At 34.3% G+C, this 20,229-nt stretch overlaps 9 protein-coding genes across 9 annotated transcripts; 2 read left to right on the forward strand and 7 right to left on the reverse strand.

Annotated features, from left to right (window-relative positions):
* Window positions 1-6: 6 nt before the first annotated feature.
* On the reverse strand, window positions 7-393 carry ATP20 (F1F0 ATP synthase subunit g; the record flags this gene model as incomplete). The annotated part of the gene is made up of 1 exon (XM_003956388.1): window positions 7-393. The coding sequence occupies one exon, from the start codon at window positions 391-393 to the stop codon at window positions 7-9; it is 387 nt and encodes a 128-aa protein (XP_003956437.1).
* A 187-nt stretch (window positions 394-580) lies between these two features.
* Window positions 581-3,352, reverse strand: MCM4 (MCM DNA helicase complex subunit MCM4; the record flags this gene model as incomplete). Its single annotated transcript, XM_003956389.1, has 1 exon — window positions 581-3,352. The coding sequence occupies one exon, from the start codon at window positions 3,350-3,352 to the stop codon at window positions 581-583; it is 2,772 nt and encodes a 923-aa protein (XP_003956438.1).
* A 257-nt stretch (window positions 3,353-3,609) lies between these two features.
* Window positions 3,610-5,508, reverse strand: RLF2 (Rlf2p; the record flags this gene model as incomplete). The annotated part of the gene is made up of 1 exon (XM_003956390.1): window positions 3,610-5,508. The coding sequence occupies one exon, from the start codon at window positions 5,506-5,508 to the stop codon at window positions 3,610-3,612; it is 1,899 nt and encodes a 632-aa protein (XP_003956439.1).
* Window positions 5,509-5,904: 396 nt separating this feature from the next.
* Window positions 5,905-7,272, reverse strand: SPO74 (Spo74p; the record flags this gene model as incomplete). Its single annotated transcript, XM_003956391.1, has 1 exon — window positions 5,905-7,272. The coding sequence occupies one exon, from the start codon at window positions 7,270-7,272 to the stop codon at window positions 5,905-5,907; it is 1,368 nt and encodes a 455-aa protein (XP_003956440.1).
* Window positions 7,273-10,933: 3,661 nt separating this feature from the next.
* Window positions 10,934-12,046, forward strand: KAFR0C03140 (C2H2-type zinc finger protein; the record flags this gene model as incomplete). The annotated part of the gene is made up of 1 exon (XM_003956392.1): window positions 10,934-12,046. One exon carries the CDS (start codon window positions 10,934-10,936, stop codon window positions 12,044-12,046), a length of 1,113 nt encoding a protein of 370 aa, XP_003956441.1.
* Window positions 12,047-13,087: 1,041 nt separating this feature from the next.
* Window positions 13,088-14,245, reverse strand: KAFR0C03150 (uncharacterized protein; the record flags this gene model as incomplete). Its single annotated transcript, XM_003956393.1, has 1 exon — window positions 13,088-14,245. One exon carries the CDS (start codon window positions 14,243-14,245, stop codon window positions 13,088-13,090), a length of 1,158 nt encoding a protein of 385 aa, XP_003956442.1.
* A 598-nt stretch (window positions 14,246-14,843) lies between these two features.
* Window positions 14,844-16,340, reverse strand: MDJ1 (Mdj1p; the record flags this gene model as incomplete). Its single annotated transcript, XM_003956394.1, has 1 exon — window positions 14,844-16,340. The coding sequence occupies one exon, from the start codon at window positions 16,338-16,340 to the stop codon at window positions 14,844-14,846; it is 1,497 nt and encodes a 498-aa protein (XP_003956443.1).
* A 1,101-nt stretch (window positions 16,341-17,441) lies between these two features.
* HSP12 (lipid-binding protein HSP12) lies at window positions 17,442-17,798 on the forward strand (the record flags this gene model as incomplete). The annotated part of the gene is made up of 1 exon (XM_003956395.1): window positions 17,442-17,798. One exon carries the CDS (start codon window positions 17,442-17,444, stop codon window positions 17,796-17,798), a length of 357 nt encoding a protein of 118 aa, XP_003956444.1.
* Window positions 17,799-18,141: 343 nt separating this feature from the next.
* Window positions 18,142-20,091, reverse strand: IES1 (Ies1p; the record flags this gene model as incomplete). Its single annotated transcript, XM_003956396.1, has 1 exon — window positions 18,142-20,091. One exon carries the CDS (start codon window positions 20,089-20,091, stop codon window positions 18,142-18,144), a length of 1,950 nt encoding a protein of 649 aa, XP_003956445.1.
* Between the last annotated feature and the right edge of the window lie 138 nt (window positions 20,092-20,229).

Here is a 20,229-nt window from a genome sequence, read left to right on the forward strand (position 1 = left end):
TCAACATCAAACTGAATAGTTCCTGTACCCAACCAATTTTCTTCTCCCAATCATTTCACCCACAGAATAAAACCCAATTAGCTGTACAGCATATGCACCATACTTCCAGGCGTCGTTTTTGCTTATCTTTTGCAACGAATTGATGTATGTATTGGGCTGCCTCAAATATTGGAAGCTATTTTCGTATAATTTACTATAGAAACCTTTAAACTCCTCGAGTGATGGGGGTTGCAATCCTTCCTTGTGATAAATTTGCTTAGATAGTTCACCGGTTACTTTCCCATAATACAAAGTCTTATTTGTTATAAGTGAAGATGCTTCAACAGTCTTCTGCAGCAACAAATTTGTTTTCGATATTAATGACGCTCCTAATTTCTGTAATTTGCCAGACATGCTTGGTTTCTTGGTTTCCGGCACGTATGTTCCCTTTTACTCTTATATAGATTATTATGGAGTTTCGCCTTTGAATTTTTTCTAAGATCTTATTCCAACTAATATATAAGAAGTGTCTCGGCCAATCAAAATTGATACTAATACTATGTTACAATAGTAGATACGCACAGGTAGATTAGCACAACATCTATATACGGTTATTTAGACGAACTGATCTTCTTATACCTTCACCCAAAACTAGGACTTTATCTTCCTGTTGTAATCTCGATAAAACTTCAGAAATGTCTGAAGAATCCACTCTATCCTGAGCTTGTTCGTTTATTTGCTTGATTAGCTCATTGAAACTCATCGAATCACTACTATGCTCTGTAAGAACTCTAATAAGTTCTCTTGCAAGATCTTCCTGAAGCTTTCTTTGTATCACAGACTTACCAGTTTGGACAAGATTCATATCAATTTTACCTGTCTTTGGATCTGTTGCGTAATCCTTAATAGCTGTCTTAATCAATCTTACAGCCTCTTGAACATCTTGTAGCTCAACAACATCCGATAATCTCATCTTTGCATGTGCTTCAGAAAGACGAATCATACTTTCTAATTGTCTCGTCGTAGCAGTAATTCTCTTTTCATCAGACCTTGAATCATCACCCATCTTTCTCATACCGACATATGACCTAACCAATTCTTTTTTAGCTTCCTCGTTAATGGTTGGATGTATATGCTCCTTCGCATAGCTAATATACATCGTTAGGAATTCTACTGGCAAAATATCGTCTTGCGATACATGCTCAGGCTTATCTTGAATATATAAACTTGTCAAATGCCTTGCTAATTCTCTATCTGTATTTTCATCCACTTTATCCAAGACCAAATAAACTAAATCAAATCTTGATAATAATGGTGGTGGTAGATCAATATTTTCTGTTACTGGCAAATTTGGATTATAACGTGAGCCAATTGGATTCGCACTAGCTAAAATAGAACTTCTAGCATTTAATGTTGTGATAATACCTGCCTTTGCAATGGATATTGTTTGCTGTTCCATAACTTCGTGTAAGACAGATCTAGTCGAATCACTCATTTTGTCAAATTCATCAATACAACATATACCACCATCCGACAAAACCAGAGCACCACTTTCTAGAACAAGTTGATTTGTATCAACATCCCTTGTAATATAAGCAGTTAAACCAACGGCGGAGGAACCTTTACCTGAAGTATAGACACCACGTGGGGCAATTTTATGAACGTATTGTAGAATTTGTGATTTGGATGTTGAAGGATCCCCACAGAGTAAAATATTTATATCACCTCTATAACGGCCACCTTTCTTGAATGTTTTATTAGTTCCGCCAAAAAGTTGCAAGAGGATACCCTTTTTCACATCGTCTAACTCAAAAATACTTGGCGCAATCGAACGAGATAATAAATTATACAGATCCTCCCTTTTAGCAACTGAATGAATTTTGGATATGTCTTCGTCTGTAATACGTTTTACTTGTTCAACTTCATTATGATTAAGTTCATTTTGTAAAAGTTCTTGTTCAACGGTTGAAGTATCGACATCCAATCTTTTATCTGACACTTTTTTAATATGGACAACATCTACGTATGTCTTATACAACGATTTCAAAACACGCTGTCTGGAGTTTGCTCTAATTGGTATTGATCTGAAGGTACCAGTAACTTCGATTCTATCACCAGCACGGCAAGAATCAACCAGTTCATCATAGACGCAAAGAGAAACAGAATGTGGAGTTTGACCATCCGGAACTAGATCAGGCGTTTCTTGTAACTTTATAACCTGTTTATCAGCAAAAGAACATCTATTATGGACCAATGACATGGAATTTGCTTCATTACAATCGACACGTTCACATCTAGAAGGTTCTTGAATGATACCCCTGTCAATTTCGACTGCCATCGTATGATCACAGACATTACACTTGAAAAATGCAACCTTCATATCTGGAATAACGGGAGTAGTCCTTAAAACTAAACCTTTTAGACTAATTAACTTATCAATATCATTTGGATTCAATTCACGCATACCTCTAGCGGTTTCGACGTTGTATGGTCTTACCTTGTAGAATTTCGTTTCAATTTCGTCTAAATTGAAATCTAGATGATTGTCAACAACCAAAGAAACCATACAGTCCTTAATCGTTTGATCCATAATGGAAATAACTTCTTGAGGATAATTTAATAATTGATAATATAACTCCTCAGTCTGCTTATAGGCCAACAAATTACGGGCATCCAGGTTTAAATTACAGGTACCTAATTCCCTCATTTCATTAAGATGGTTAACGTAGTATAACTCTTCGTCTGTTGTCGAGTTAATAAATTCCTCCCTTTCATCTAGAACTTTACGATATTTAGTTTTGAAAGACATCAAAAAATCACGGAAATTGTTGGCACATTCTTGAATACTCACATTTGTACCCCAAATAATTCTCACCGGCCCAGTTGTATCATCAGATGGTGGATCTGAACTTGTTGTTGGCTGTTGAAGACCGGAGTAAAATCTTCTAGGTGACGAAAAGTCGGATCCCTGGACATCATTTCTTCTCATTCTTGCTCTAGTAGATGAATTAGTACTAAAAGAAGGTGACGAACTTGGACCAAGCCTCTCACTTCTAATATCAGAAAATCTATTACCGCCTGGTGTAATGGCAGTGGAACTCATGTCCCTTCTCCTTTGATGTTGAGGAGTATCCGAGCTTTGTGGGTGTGAAGAAGAGGGGTAACTGAATGGAGAAGATACAATTCCATTTCGTGCCTCCGGGCCCACCCTATTACCACTGTCACGTTCATATGTATCCTCAGCTTGCGAAGATGATGAATTATAGAATAGCCTAGATGGTGATGATTGTGGCGGTAAAGATCCGGGTACAGGAGCTGGAGAGGAGCTGGAATCAAAATTTCCAGTAACAGGAGAACTTCCTTGGTCAGACATTGAATCTTGGTTTGGGTGTCCTTCGTTTGCCTTACTAGTATAAAAAATCACTTATATCTGTTTTGTATATGTATTTTTTTTTCATTTAAATTTCGACAGGCGTCAAGTTTTGACGCCAGTAATTACATTTCCTATTCAGGAATTGATGAAATTACCCAATCGGGTAAAGTAATAATAAATTAGGTAGATACTATTAGTCTAGTCAATACTGGCTTGATTCAATCTTCGTGATGTTATTTATTCTATATTTGTACTATTTACTGTGTTATATTTCGAAGTTCTTCCCAGTACTTCATATTTTTGATTTCCCATTTTCTTGCCGTATCACCTTTCCCACTACTTCTGGTTGCATACTCTTTGACTGTATTCTTGATGGTTTGCTTGTTGTAGTATGGTAGACTCTTTTGGGCAATCTCCGTCACTGTACCTAAAGAGAAAGTACTGTCTTGTACTTCATCGAATAGTTTTAATAAATCCTTAGGATCAACAATCAAAGCTTTTTGCTTCTTCTCCGGTGAGCTGCTAGCACTTTTTTCGGAATGTGTGACCTCCGTTGAAAATCCAGCTACCTTGTCTACACTTCTCTTCCCGGTATTCATATCCTTTTGGGAAGAAATTAATGTTCGACTACAGTCAATTGGCAACTCTTGTTTTTCCAGAAGAACATCTACTGATACCATATGAAAATACCGTTTGTCATCTTCATCCATGGCGGAACCTCGTAGGAGAACGGTAGGTATTAGTGGCCCTATAAACTTTTTCTTACCATTGGCTGGATTTCCGTTTTCATCTGTGTCAAGGAATCCATCAAATTCTCCTTCGCTTGGGTCATCTTCATCATCTTCTTCGTCATCTTCCTCACCACTCTCTAAATTATCAATTCCCGCACCTTCTTCGTCTTCCTCATTAACCCATTCCAAGTCTGAATCATAATCATAATCGAAGCCAGTACCTTCCGTTTCAAAAGGATTTTCTGTAGGTAAAACACAAATTTTGGAGTATGTCCCAATAAATGGAGGCCTTACATTTTCATAAAATTTGATATACTTGTGTGGAATTTTGGAAAGAATGGATTGTAATTCATCGTCCGTCTTATCCTTTGATGTCATTTGTTGCAATAGAGATACAGCAGTGTATTTAACGGGATATCCTCTTTGTTGATACCTCGTACTTAACCATTCTAGCAAATTATCATCTTCCGTTGACTGTTTCAGGAAACTATCAACTTCAGCTTTTTTGTCAGATAGATCAAACTTTGAAAGTCTAAATAGATTTGATAATTTGACACCATCTCTAGCATAGAAAGGTAAAAAATCTCTCTCAAAATCAGAAGTCTCCTTTGATTGCCTTGATGAATCACCCACTTTCCTAAAAAAGTTCCCAATACGTGATTGTGCTCGTTCTTTTGCTTCTTCCTTCATTTTCTTTTCTTTTTCTTTCCTTATTTTCTCATTTTCTTTGACCTTTTTGGCTCTTAATTTCTCTTCTTCTCTTTGTTGCTTAGCTTTGAGCCTTTCCTCCTCTCTTCTGCGCTTCTCTTCCTCTCGCTGTTTAAGCTTGGCTTCTTTTTCTTTCCTTACTCTTTCATCACGTTCCTTTTTCTTCAATTCCTTCTCTAGCCTGATGGCTTTCTTGCGTTTCTCTTTTTCCTTCCTTGCTTCCTCTCTTTTAATGGCAAGCTGCTCCTTTTTTGATACTGTTACCTCTGGCGTTTTCGCCATAGGATCCTTCTCTTCTTTTACTTCATTATCATCAGCTACTGTAGGCTCAATTAATACGGAATCTTGTGCATTTTCGTCTTTAACCAACTCTTTATTTGCCATTGAAGGAAATGATTCCTGATCATCTTTCTCTTTCAATGCATTGACATCCGGTTCATCCGAAGGAATTATTGTTACATCTTTGGTTTCAACGTCACCTTGTTCAGCGACTTCCTCTTCAAGAACCATATCAGACCTTCCAACCAAAGTGTCTGCATCCTCCTCTAGAACGATTAAACTATCCGAATGTTCATTTATATCTTCTGTGTTATCCAAAGTTTTGCTTTCCTTATTATCATCATTTGGTTTCTTTTTTGTTGTACTAGGCTTATTATTACCAACATTTTGAAAAAATGACAGGATTCCTTGTCTTTCAGGTGTAGCAGTACTGCTCATAGCCTTGAAATTGGTACACTATCTATCAACTGATACACTAATTATACAGGGAAATCAGTAGCTGATATTCTCTCATTAACATCGATTTTTTCGAATGACGCGTTAAATATTTTTTTTTTTTATAAATGGAGGTACATCAACTGTGTATAGCACCGTTTCGCGTAGCATTTTCATTGGCTTTAGAAAATGATGAACTTTCTGAAAGCTTATAGCATAAATTGCAAGCCAGTTAGCTCTTGGAATGCACTAGGGGTGTGTGTGGATTGGAATACCAATGAAAAGAAAGTATATTTTATGTACTGTTGTTGATGCTATTAATTTATTACAAGCATTCACATTTCATTGGTATAAATTTGCATCTACATATATTACGAAATGACCCAACCAATCTATCCTTTAACGCTCTTGCCATAAGATTTGTAAAGGAGAGTTTTCATCAGTCTTATCGTTTGGTCCCAGAGGAGATATTTCCTCCGTTCGTGTCATACCAAGTCTTTGTGGTGTTTTCATGTAAAGAGATTTATTATCATAACCGATAGGAACGAACTCCATAGATTTTCTGTATTGGCTTTTTCTACTGTTCGTAGACATTTCCGTTAGTTTATCCTCTACATAAGCATTTGTGTTGCTCTGATCATCATTGATGTCTCTTGGTGTATTAACATTTGCATATACTTTGGAATTAATAGTTGGAACACTAGCTGTACTAAAAGGTTGGTCATCTAAAATGTTTTTCTTCTTATCCTGATTTATACTTTCAAGATCATTACTTTTACAGAGTAACTTGAATACTTCCTCCTTTATTTTTGACAATTGGTTTTTATCATTTATTTCTCTCCAATTCTTATTGAGAACTGATTCAAATATGGAATCTAATTGCTTTGAAATTTTTTTTTCTCTTAATTCTTCATTTAGAAAGGCTGTCTGTTGTCTCTGCAGAAAACTTAAGTTATCAAGAATTTCAATTAACAATTGTGTCTTATAATCTTCATCAAATTGTAGTTCCATTATTTCTTTAAATCTTAAACTCAAATGATTTGCCTCATTATGAAATATTACGCTTGATTCGAAACATTTTATTGAACAATGTATATATGGAATTATGATATCTTTTAGTAACTTTCTATCTTTTTTCATCTGAGACATATTAGTTGTGGCTACGGATGTTTCAGTTTTCAATGAACCTGATCTTGAACCATTGTATGGAGAGGCAGATACATGAGAAATAATATCAGCAGTATCAGGTTTACTGACGCCATATATAGTTGACGAACGTATGGGGCTATCGCTTGTTAAGGATTCCCTCGTATTAATTTTTCTTGTGTCTCTTTCCCTAGATACAATTGGATGTCTAAGATTGGGTATCTTTTCATCATTTTGTTTCAAAATAGTTTGATTTAAACCAGATTTAAGTTCTTTAAGCTCTTTCTCCTTTTGCTCTAAAGCTAATCGTAAATGGAAAATTCTATTATTTTCATTATAATTTGTATCTTTACTTGAGGAGCTGATATCCTTTTCAATTGAACCAGTCTTATTGAAAGTAGAATTAGATGCAGAAGGGCAAGAAGAGGAAGAAGAAGTACTCATGGTTGTTGTTACACTCTTACTGGCGTTTCCATCGTGATTTTCGGTGAATCTTACAGGATGAGTAAAAACTTTCTTTTTAGGTTCAATTGCTGGATTGTTCAATTTCAAATTACCTAATTTTGATTGTAAACCAGCTGCATTCTTTTGTAGTCTTGACATATCCTCTTCTTTTTTCATCTTTATCTTGATTGAACTATGTAAAATAAATAGTTGGTATGTCTAAATCAATTACGTCCTGGACAATTTTTTAGACCACAAATGTATTGTAGCTCAGCGGCTATATTTTCAAGAAAATAAGAAAATGTAAGACATATATATAATATATATGAAATTGGAAGAAAAACCTGGCAAGACCTTGAAAAATAGTTTGACTGGGATGGCAATTGTAAAGGAGAACAAAAATATGTGCATAATCGTGATAGTTTAGTCAAGGGAGTTGATGTTTTTTTTCTTCTTAGCTTACTTATACTTCAAATAGATGGTATATGTATCTCTCAAACATACCAATTCAGCCGCTTACGATTGAGAAAAGCATGGATATAACAGTCACGTGTAGTAAGTATATAATATGAAAAATTCAACTTGCCCGATTAAAGCCTTTTGTGGCGACATTTATCGCATCTGTCTAGCATATTTTCTTGCTACGGCCGGCTAAGTGGAAAATGGGAAAACAAAAAAAAAAAAAAAAGATAAGCAAGATTCTTTCCAGTTTGGTAAATTTGCGTAAATCTCGTATGAAAGTATATATCTCCCTGATATTTTCCTAGATTAGCAGCGGGAAGAGAAGCGGGTCAGGAATGTTGCACGAAAACTCAAAAGAGGAATAATGCCATGATCATGTTCTCTCGACCAAAAAAAAAGGACTGAAGGGTATTCTATGATTCTAGTTGGAGATTACCCATCTTCCGATGTGAAAAACTAAAATAGAGCAAAAAGGACAGCTAAGAAATTTCAGTAAAAGAAATATTCATCAATGGAGTAATCATCCACTATATGCGAATAGACTTCTTCTTGCATCGCTAACATTCCTGTCAGGAGAAAGAGAGTTTACCAAGATAGCCGGAACATGGAAGCAATTTGCAGATTAAGGTAAATGCACGCATACTTTAACGTTTTGCAGATGAGACGCAAGCAAAAATTCTCTTTCACTCTAAACAAATATTCTTGATGACGTTACATATCTTTAGAATTTTTCATGAAGGAATTTCGACTCCCGGCCTTCCTTTAACTCTGTTTCCTAACATCAGGGCGAAACAGGACACTTCTTCGACCCCATTAATCGTATTGCACATCATTGCAGCATATATTTTATAACTTTGCTAATAATATGAAAGGAGAACAGAATTTATTATCTAAAAAGGTGCATTTCCTTAAGGACACAACATGATTTTCATTTTTCTAAATGGGCATCATTTTTCTCAAATTAAAACTATGTTTGACCAATGTACATTTTCCCATATTGGAAAAATTAGCGGAATCATGTGTGTGTTGTCTCATTAGAAAGGATTTCCCTACAAACACATCATGTCACCCTCACTATAGCATGTCAAGTCTCAAAATCAGGCTATATCTTTCCTATTCAAATTTTATAATGTCACATAGATCAACGCAAGCACCGGATACCAAGATGGACGAGTAAATAAAAGTATGTTACCAGCTTAAGTTACGCGTTCTATCGCACAGAAAGGAACGGACTCACCAAAAATAAAGGAAACATTCGAGATGTTTCAAGTGCTTTCGCGATTGTATATAATTTTAGAGTGTTACAACTTTTGCTAAAGCCCGATACATCTGGTCCAGTTTTTCATTAAATGATTCTAGATGAAAGGATTTCCATCGAAGGAATCCCCCCCTCCTCCACTCCATTTTCATACTTGATATTTGTAATCTGTCTTGTAAATGGCCAACTTTTATTTCCCGTTTCTTTCCTTGATTGGCTGTACGGGTATTCTCTACTTTTATCAAAGATGTAGGCTAAGATGTCTCCTTTACAACGTAGTTCCCCATAAGTTACCTTAAGCAATTAGTAGCAGTGGCAATCATTAATAATAGTAAATAAAAGATACTTCAACGTTTCTTTATGTACATCATGAATTGCATTGTATATCCGCGGAGAGGAGGACATGCGGTGTACCTTTTTTTTGTTTGTTTGTCCTTTATCATTTTAGAGTGGAAAGCGCATCATACTGTACAATCTTAACTTTAAAGCCCATTTAAATAGGAGTTCGGAAAGAATGATTGACAACTCGAAATTATTGTACTTTAAACATAACTCGATAGAGGCCTTGTATGCACGTTAGTGTACGTTTAGATTCATAATATACATGAGATAGTTCTTTCTTGGGTGGGAAAAACGGAGAAGATTGACATTTCTCCGTAATACTAATCTAAGAATAGGAGCTAACGATATGTTACAGGTAAATCAATTGTGTTGTATTCAACAGAAAGATGAAACAAAGGTGCGGTTTCTCCTCTTCAAGTTTAAGTTCTTTCTTAGTGGAAATCATTCTCCACTATATGTGGCACACGGTCTTGGAACTGTCGATACATTCTTTTCTCGGTACATCCAAATACTTTGACCAGAAACGAAAACTAAGGATTACCGATCAAAGTTCTGCGAAGTTTTCTAGAAGTAGTTCGTTACTTCGGTGACCCTCGGGACAGGAGAAAGTCTTGGCTATTAATAATAGCCAACGAATGACTGAATGACAAAAAAAACAGGAGAAACGAAAGATGTTATCTGTAAGTCATTGGAATGGATTCTCATGGCAAATAAACAAGCGGGAAACCAACGAATGTATGGGCTTTTTTTGACTCTTAGTAATGAATGAGCTAAGAAAAAGTTATTGCATGCACTGTGAAAAATTTACTGGTTCAGCTCACTACTAGATTTTTTTTTTCTTTGGACTGCGAAATTCTGGAACCATAAGAAAGAATATTTCTCATGAAACATATGGAAACCGAGAAAGAACTGCAAGAATATCTTTCGAGATAATAATCTAGAATATCTGTACGAAGCTGTCTCAGTTCGCCGCGATGAAATTCTCTTTTTTATTCCCACGTCTGAGAAAAGAAAAATAATTTTCATATGCTGAACGCTACCAGATCTTCAAACTATGTATGTCATAAAAGCATAGTATCATCACTGCGTCTAGTCATTCGATGCAAATTTTCCCTCTTGGCTTTCTCTGTATGACTTTGCGTATGTGTCCTTTTCTCTCTCTGCAATTCATTTCGTGTAACTTCACAATGATTTGCATTTTTTGCTACACAACTTTAAATTTAAACTCCTTGCCGGGCAAAAAATCATTCATTTCAATTTTTGCATAACGAAGAAAATGATTGAGGGAAATATAACCTGAAATTAATAGGAAGGAAACGCATCCTATTATGTAATTTTCAAATAATACATTGCTACTTGTATCTCTCTTACCTTCTTTCTTTTCCAAACTCCGTTCTCTTTTGGTCTAGCGGTATATTCAACTACCGCTGCAGCTAGCAAAGTATGGATCCACAACCTACGAGTCTCTTGTGGTCTTCAAAAAAACCTTCTCTCTTTTTATATATAAATAACTGTAATTTTACTTAATTTCTTAAAAAACTACAAAAAAAGATCGTGATACGCTCTTTTTTTACAATACCTACCCCCAACCTTTAATCGTCAATATATCCAAGATATTATCTGATATAATATAGAACAACCTAAGCATATTCAGTGGTTTGTGTGTGCTTTAAAAAACTATTTTCTCTCTAATCCTATTATTTCTTTTTTCTATTTCTACATTTTCTAGCTTATAAAGATAAACTTTTTACCCACTTCATAACAGCATTCATCGGAATGAATTCTGTGATGGCAAGCTATTATAAGACTTTAGACTCGCAAGAGACAGTTCCAAGAGAACCTCACCGTATGTCTCACACAATAAAAGATAGTATTAATAGTAGTAATGATAATATTCCATTTGATAGAAGAACAAGTACTATTTCTGATCATAATAAAAATGATAGTATAATATTACCGCCAATTTCTTCAATAATCCCAAATCAAACAAGTACATCTAATGAAAAGAAAGATATTATTTATTCTTCTCCATCAGATAAACCAAATAATAGTATGATCAATACTTCTATGGAGCAAGCTGTGCAAACTCCACGCAGTATGGTGCAATCCAAAGAACTCTCGTCACAAAGTCTTACTCAGGATTTTAATAATAATAATAATACTATGAAATACTATCAACGTGATTCTATAGCAAGTCCATATTCAAATCCATTACAACAGCCCATCCAAATGGTCCCCGCTTATGGTTTACATCTTCAACAGGATCCACAGCAGCAAGGAAGATTTTTCCACGTATATTCTCAACCAACAGTACCTATTGAGGCACAATTACCACAACTGCAAATACAGCAGCAACAGGCACTGCAAGCACAGGCACAATATCAACAGATGTCACAGCAAGGTCAATACCCAATTAGAATACGACCAACTCATGATCCACATAGAATGTCACCTTCAGAACCATACCTCTATGGACAAAGTGGATATTTCATTACTCCAACAAATTCTGTCAATAGAGCAGCTACTATGGGAAATATTCCCCATCAGCAAGCAACAACAGTCATACCTGATGTCCAGAGACAAGCACAATTTTCTAATGTGTATCCATCGGGCCTGCCAACACCTGCAACGATTCAATCAAACTTGAGTTTAGCTATACGACTACGCAAACAATGTCCAGTGTGTGGGAAGATCTGTTCAAGACCTTCTACTTTAAAAACGCACTACTTAATTCATACTGGTGATACTCCTTTCAAATGTCCTTGGAAAGGCTGTACCAAGTCGTTTAATGTCAAGAGTAATATGTTGAGACATTTCAAAAGCCACGAAAAGAAGGCCGCCTCAAAGAAAGAAACTGAAGGATTACATGATTCCTTTGAAAGCAGCTGAAAAAAAGTATATATTCCTTTCCATAACGCCTAATAAAGATTCCTCTTAATTATAATAAGAAGCTCTGTTCAAGTTGTGTAATCTATACAGATATATTTAATAGTATGACAGTATTTTCTTTTTGCCTTTGACGTGGTAAGAGTCTGAACGGTTGTTAACATAACATGTGACCTGTAACAAGAAAAAGAAAAACAGGCAGTACTTAACCCAGTGGCTGGAACAGTATATGCTCGAGCCAAACCGAATTAAAAATAAAAAATATCTCGAAATTCTGTTTGTGATCTTTTAAAACTGTAGATCCTTATTTGACAAAGACAAGATCTGAATATAAAACATCTTCAACCCGATGGATCTACTGCAAATCGGGAAAATTCCAAGTTTGTGCCGCGACTGCTAAGAGCGAGAAAAAGGAAAATAAGCTACTTTGACGAATAATCTGCGAACTGACAGAAATGGAGGAATTCCACCTCACTATTACACGATTGAGCATGGCATTAGAGTTTCAACGACTTGCTTATACTACATCTACAGTGAAACCAGATATAGAGTGTGCCAATAGATGCAATATTTAGATCCTTTGTTGCAGTTTCATAGATGTTGGTTCGTAGCTTGAGTTCTCGTGCAAGCATTTCTGACCATTGAGAATATCTCATGGCAAAACCTATCTGTTCAAGACTACAAACGAAGCAAACCAAGATAGCACGTTGTGGGCTGCCGACACAGGAGGGATTTCTTTATATACATTAAAACGGCAATATAATTCCGGAGAATTTTGGTGATACATAGAAGTAAAACTTAGCATTGTGGTCAACTATAATATATCATGTGATATAGTGAGTCATCTTACTTATATCACATAATTCAGGAAGTATCTTCATCAATGAGACGAAAACAGCTGTAATAAAGAAGCAGTACAATTGTAAGAGCAAATAAAGATGCATGAAAAAAAGAGTTACTATTCGTGTTCACAAGGAAGGTTATCATTAGTTATTGTAATTTATAAAATTGAACTTTGCTTTGAATAGAAAGAAAATCACATTACTACTGGGAAAAATGGCGCCTTGGGAGACTCACCATGCGATGTTTAAATGATCCTGGGCTTGAACGATTTAATGGCTTTGTTTTTGCCTTTTTTGGTGACTTACAGATACTTATCAAACTGTTGAAAACATCTTCTATCAAACTGGAATTCCTAGAATTGAATTCTCCAAAATCTTCGGCGTCTAGAATATGCAATAATTCACTTTCTGTCATTTCATTTATAGATTTATTGTGCTGATCATTTTCCTGTGATCTATTGGGCAAATGCTCAGTGGCGTCATGATATATTTCGGTTTCTTCATTTAGAGGGCGAGGTGCCAAATCTTGGAATATGAAGTCTCTTACAATATCCCATTCCCATTTTCGATTCAACCAAGCTCTAAAAAAATGTTTTCTTGGAGCAATTTGTATACCAGAATGACGGGGTTTCCACTCGCCATCACTGTCTATGGCTTCAGAAACAATATCATCATATTGTATTTCATTCTCCCAATGGAATGGTCGAACTAACCAATGAATTTCTTTGTTTCCCGGATTATAGACTCTCTTTGGGAAGAATTTCCCATCCTGCTCCAAGAATTTTCGAACAGCCAGCTCAATTTGTAAACGTTTATGTTCAATACTATCATAATTGTAATATTTTTTACTAGTCCTTAAAAAAATTGGGCAATATTCACCAAACATTTTCTCAAAAAGATTTTTCTTTTTATCTTCTTTGACTATTACAATATTTCGAGTAGTTTGAGCCACAATTGGCATTGTTTGTTCCATGTTGGCGTCTATTTGAAAAGGTATACTATTTCGAAAATCCTGTGACACATCTCTGAAGTTCTTTCTATTACTTCCATTTTCAAAATGAAGAGGTACCAAGATATTGCCACTTCTGTCCTGTAACTCAATTGGTTTGCTGTTGAAATTATTCTTACTCTTAACAAGATTAGGAATTTCATATTTCTTCAACCAATTCATTACAATATTCTGTCCAATTGTAATCAAACCATAACCATTTTCTTCAATCTTCATACTTGTTTTAATATTTTCCAAAGTAAAATAAATCAACTCTTGATTGACAGTACTTAATTTCTTGACATCATTATCAATTCTTTTCAATTTATTCGCTATGACGGATTGATTTTTATCATCTCTTGACAAAGCCATAACTTCATTAATTTGTTTGAAAAAAATACAGAGACAATTCTGAATATATTTTGAACAAAACTGACATCTTTTTTAGTTCCAAAATCATTATGACCTCTTATGTCGGAGGAATTCGAACTAAGTGAACCCACTGATTCTTTTATTTCCTTTGAATTCGCCATGTGCAGGAATTCGAGTGGGTCTTCTGGACGTAAATACATTGATTAACAAACTGTACTAGAATTAAAAATCAATGTATATTGTATCTCACCTTTAACCGGTCATTTGGTTGATATTAATATTGTTTAAAGTAACTTACTGACACAAATGGTACTCTATTGACAGTAAATAAGATGCCGCGCACAGCCGCGTACATGTCAGACGTGAATGAAGTTTTTGCAAAAGAAACTGATCACCATGGTGGGGAGATCAGTTCAAAGGACATTTAAATTAAATCTATGTGATAATATATCTATATATTCGTTTATAAAAGAACCAAATGTTAATATATACAAGATATTGGTTTAGTTACATGACTCGAAAGGTCGATTAGTATTTCATTGTTGTAGTTGTTTTTTAATCATCTGCGGTCCTATATACAGTTTTCTTTGAAGCCTCTTCAGCTGTTCTTTTCGCCTTTAATTTTCTTAAAAGTGTTAGATATGAATTTTTCTAATCTTCCTAATGCACTTGGTTCATCGGGATTATATTCGGTGGTATTCGACGTTTGTGTATTGTGCTTAGTTGAAGTTTGTGTAGATGTTGTCGAGTTCGTATTTGATTTTTTAGCTGTAGTATCATTAGTGATATCAGCAAGGGCCTCCCATAAGCATTTTTCTGCTTGAGATTGTGGTTTCTTAATGATTATTTTATATTGAACTTTCATATTGCCGCGGTTTGTAGTATTAGTACTTCTCGAAAAGATATTTGAACGAGGAACACCCATATTTGGAATTGAGATAATCTGGTCATTTTGAGTACCTGGAGAAACTCTCAATCTAACATTGGTACCATCGATTGATGGTATTGTCACAATACCACCTAGTGCCGCCGTAGTGATTGGAATTTCCATAGTATACCAAATATCGTATTTATCTCTAATTTTGAATTTTGTGTCATTGATGACATTAATTTTAATTAAGATATCACCTCTTGTCATTCTAACGTTATTATTATTAATTAAATCTGGATCCATTGCCATTTGTGGATATGACCCTTTATTTGATACTCTAATGACATCGCCATCTTGTAACGCGTTTGGTAAATCTACAGTAATTTCTTTATTTCTTTTGAATTCTACACCATCACCGTGACAATGATTACAATAATCATTTGGATCAATTTTTGTACCTTCACCATTACAATCATTACAAGTTGACATCATTTGGAAACCACCACGGATATGAACACGGGTCCCTGTACCATTACAGGTTTGACAAGTAGATTTATGAGCATTGTGTTTCAAACCTGAACCATTACAAGTGTTACATGGATCAAATGAGTTAAAATTTAATTTAACATTTTTTTTACCAAATACGGAATCTTTAAAGTTTAAATTATAATTTAAATGGATTGTATCACCTTTAAATTCCCTAAAGAAGTTTCTATTACTATTACTAGTATTATTTGAATGTTGTTGTTTAAAAGCATTACCGAATAAATCTTCGAAATTGATGCCACCAAAATCACTGAATGGATTATTTGTGGTACCGAAACCGAATGGATCCGATGTAAATGGGTTACTATTACCGCTGGTATTTATATTTGGGTCGAAAGCAGATGGACCAAATTGATCGTATTGTTTTCTTTTCTGTTCATCACTTAAAATTTCATAGGCATTTTGTAAATCATGAAATTTTGCCTCTGCATTTTCTTCTTTATTAATATCAGGATGATATTTTTTAGCTAATTTATAGTAAGCTTTTTTGATGTCTGATTGTGAAGCATTTGAATTTATACCCAATGTCTTATATGGATCTTTAATTTTATTATTTAATATTAGATTTGTTGTATGGAATGAGTTTTTCCAAATTGTCGCTGTTGTTGCTGTGTTCTTTATTAATATTCGTCTTGTTACTGAGGGTAGAAGTAGTGATTTTGAACATATACTAAACATACTTTGTTTAAAGTGGTGCTATTTTATGTGTGTCTTTCTCGAGTGGGATTGGTAAATGAGTTCTATATAGAGAGAACTGTATGGAATTTTAGAAAACTAGAGATTTTGAAAAATCATGATGGATGGAACCCTAATGTATATTTATCATTATATACGCAAATGTACAAGACCTGAATAATGTCATGTGACTAGGGTTTAGACATTTGTGTAAAATTAGGGCTGAAGAAACGATGGGGAGGGATTTAAAAAAGAGCTAAAATCCGTGTGTGGGAATGGAGTAAGAAGACGTGTGAGTTTTTTTAGGGGAGTGGAGGCGATGGCAAGAACAAAGAGAGAAGAGAGTGGTTTGGCATATTAAGGGTACCACTGGTGATACAGCAGTGAGTGGGGTGGGCATCCCTAAAAAAGGGGAGGAGGAAGAGGAGGAGAGTGCAGCAACTGATTGGATTGTAAATAAGGACAAAACCCCAACACATCATACAAGAGAGAGTTTCCACTGGGTATCCCTTCAGAGATGACACGGTACGATGGAAGAATCCTTTTGTCTGCGCGAATGAGATTGCGCGCGCTGCTGATGCGCATTGCGTAATAGACGTCTCATGGTATGATCGGAGATGTAAACTGTTAGTGTTGCTGTTTGTTAATTGCTATTACGACGTTATTAATATCCCCTATAACCCAGTCCGTCAGTGGCTGTCAGTCAGTTCATTCTCAAAAGACGACGACAACAACACAGCGGCGGCGAAATACACACCAATTATACCCTATATGGTCTAGATCAATAGAGATAATAATAATAATAATAATAATAATAATACTAATAATTAATAATTAATAATAATAATGATGATGATGATGATAGTAATTCCATTTTTGCAAACCATCCAGCCCCCTCATAACCAAAGATATACGTATATTAATATCTTCTCCCATTTAATTGGTAAAACCTCCCATCAATTTAAACCCAGTTCCAATAACTATATAAGTAACCACTTTTTCTCTACTCTCTTGTAAATTTTACTTCTTCCTTTTGTTACTTCTTACTACTACTACTACTACATCACTTCAAGAAAAAAGTATCTTACAATAAATAAATCAAACATGTCTGACGTTGGAAGAAAAGATTTCGGTGACAAGGCCAAGGAAACTATCAAACCAGATTCCGAAAAATCCTATTACGAACAGGGTAAGGAAAAGGTCTCTGATGAATACGACAAATTAGCAGGTAAGCTACAGCCTGAGGAAAATAAGAGTACCACCCAGAGTTTAGGTGACTCTGCCCAAAGAGGCAAGGATTCTGCTGAAAACAAAGGTGAGTCCTACTCCGAACAGGCCAAGGAATACATGGACAGCGCAAAGAGCAAGTTGAATGAGGCTGTCGAATACGTATCCGGTAAGGTCCACGGCGGCACCGACGCTGCTGAAGGTGCAGCCAAAGATAGCAGGGCTACAAAGTGAACTTATTATATGCGAAGCAAATATAATGAATGATGCTCAATACAAACAGCAACAGGATGAAAATCTAGCGTAGCTGTTTATTTTGCTCCCGTTTTATTTTCTCTTTTAACCTCTTTATAATTTTATGTTTTTCTCTTTGGAAATATTTCTTATTTAAAAAAAAATAATAACTGGTTATTATTATTATTATTATTATTATTACTATTATTATTAACACTGCTTTATCTTGAACAATCTGAAACCATATACTTTACGTATGCAATAATTAAATGCTAGAAAACCGTCCACGATCGATTTTTTCCAATACTAGTATTACAAAAACTTCATATATAATGCATCCTAATTATAACTTGAATAAATTATAATCCTTTGTATAATCTTCCCTCAAACTTTCATTATCGTCCTTCTCCCTTTGGAGGGTCTCAATTAACATTTTCTTAGCAATCTTGAAATCTTTCAAATAATCTGTTTCAAATCCTAGTAATCCATCGTTGAATCTTTTCCTTTTTTTACCACGAATACCAAGTACTGATGCCATCGGTATATCTTCAAAATCATTGAAAATTTTAATTAATCCAACTTCATTCCTCTTTTGTCTAATTAAATCGTGAGATTTAATTAAATCATTCAAAAATTCAATTTGAGTCTTATTTATTTCCACAATTTTCTTATTTTCATCCTTTAATATTAATCGCGTTATCCTATCGTTATTATTCATTCCATTAGAATTATTTAGTCTACGTTTCCTAGTGGCATTATTATTATTACTATTATTTGTTACTTCGTGTTCAGATTCATTTTCGATTTCATTTTCGAATTCGTTATCCATTTTCGATTGTGGTTCCTCCATCGGAGTCCCCAATGTTGATTCAACTGTGCTTTCCAGGGTCGTTTCTTCACCATTTGTTTCTTGCTCAAGTCTCTTCTTTGACTCTTTAGGCTTCTCTCTATCAATATTATTTTTCACTAAAAATTCTTTTCTTTTCAATTTACGTTCATTACCAAATTCAACTTCATCAGAGGTATCAATATCATCTAAATAAATATACTTTTCTTCATTGACTTGTTTCACATCCTTACTTAGTCGTAGAGGTAAAATAAAGTGACCACTACCATCTTCTTTCTCCTTACCAAAAATCTTCAAAGATTCAATAATTTCATTTTCATTTAATTCCGTCTCTAAATGAATATAAATTAACCATAATAAAATATTAACTCTATCATTAACTTCAAAATTTGATTGATCCAATATTGCAAATAATGTCAAATGCTTTTCATAATCAATAAATTTTGTATTATTTAAAAAGGTTGAATCAATTAATTTACTATTTTCAACCATTGTAAATATTAGATTAATTAAATTTAGATTTTTCGGTCTCTTTAAAATATTATCATAGATTTCATTTAAACTAAAAAGTTCATTACCCAAGGGTAAATTTTTTAAAATTGATTTCAATCTTGGTGTATCTTGTAAAGATTTAACATTATTATTATTAATTTGTAATATCGGTATCGAATGATACGTTCTCAGTTGTGATGTCATTTCAATATAGAAATTTATTGTAGTGTTTAATTTACCAAAATTAATTAATAAACTTAATAAACATGTTGAAAATGAAATCTTGGGATCCATTAATAGCTTATCTCTAAGTATCTTGGAACATTTTTCTGAACTTGCTACGGTTAAAGTATACAACTGAACAAAAGTTAGTTTATCATCTTTAATAAAATTTTTAAAATTTAATTCATCATTTATCAAATCACCTTTAACAATATTTGGTATTAACTGAAATTTTAAATAGTTATCCTTAAAGATATTTGTAAAAATTTTTTTCTTATCAGTTAATAAAGTCTTTAAAAAATGATATTGAATGTCATCTCTAGTGAAAAATTCACCATCAGGTTTCTTTAAATGTCTATTATAACGTGTATGATAGTGAGAAGAAGAACTGTTTTGTTGTTGTTGTTGTTGTTGTTGTTGTTGTTGTTGTTGTTGTTGTTGTTTTTTAACATCCAGTTGTAAAATATTTACATTATTTGATTTAATTTGGTTACTATTAAGATTTGTTCCGGTTATACTAGTATTATCTTCACTCTGTGTGGATTCATCATCAACATCAATATCATCATCATCATCGTCCTGTTCGTCTATTGTGGTATTACTACTTAAATCTATCGAATTCTTATTTGCTGTAGGAGTGTGTTGTAGAGATAATTTCTGGTCGTCTATTGAACCATGAACTGGAGTCTCTTGAAATACATCGTGTATTGGATCATAAACTCTACCACCCATAATGCGATTATGAAATGATTTGAATGGTTGTTATATGGTTTTTACAAGAATAAAAAAGACTGTTACAATTAATTAACATTATTTTTATAATTGGAAGAGGATTGTGGTTAGCAGCAACCTACGGGAGAACAGAAAAAT

The sequence above is a fragment of the Kazachstania africana genome, chromosome 3, assembly GCF_000304475.1.
Source record: "Kazachstania africana CBS 2517 chromosome 3, complete genome".
Classification (NCBI taxonomy): Eukaryota; Fungi; Ascomycota; class Saccharomycetes; order Saccharomycetales; family Saccharomycetaceae; genus Kazachstania; species Kazachstania africana.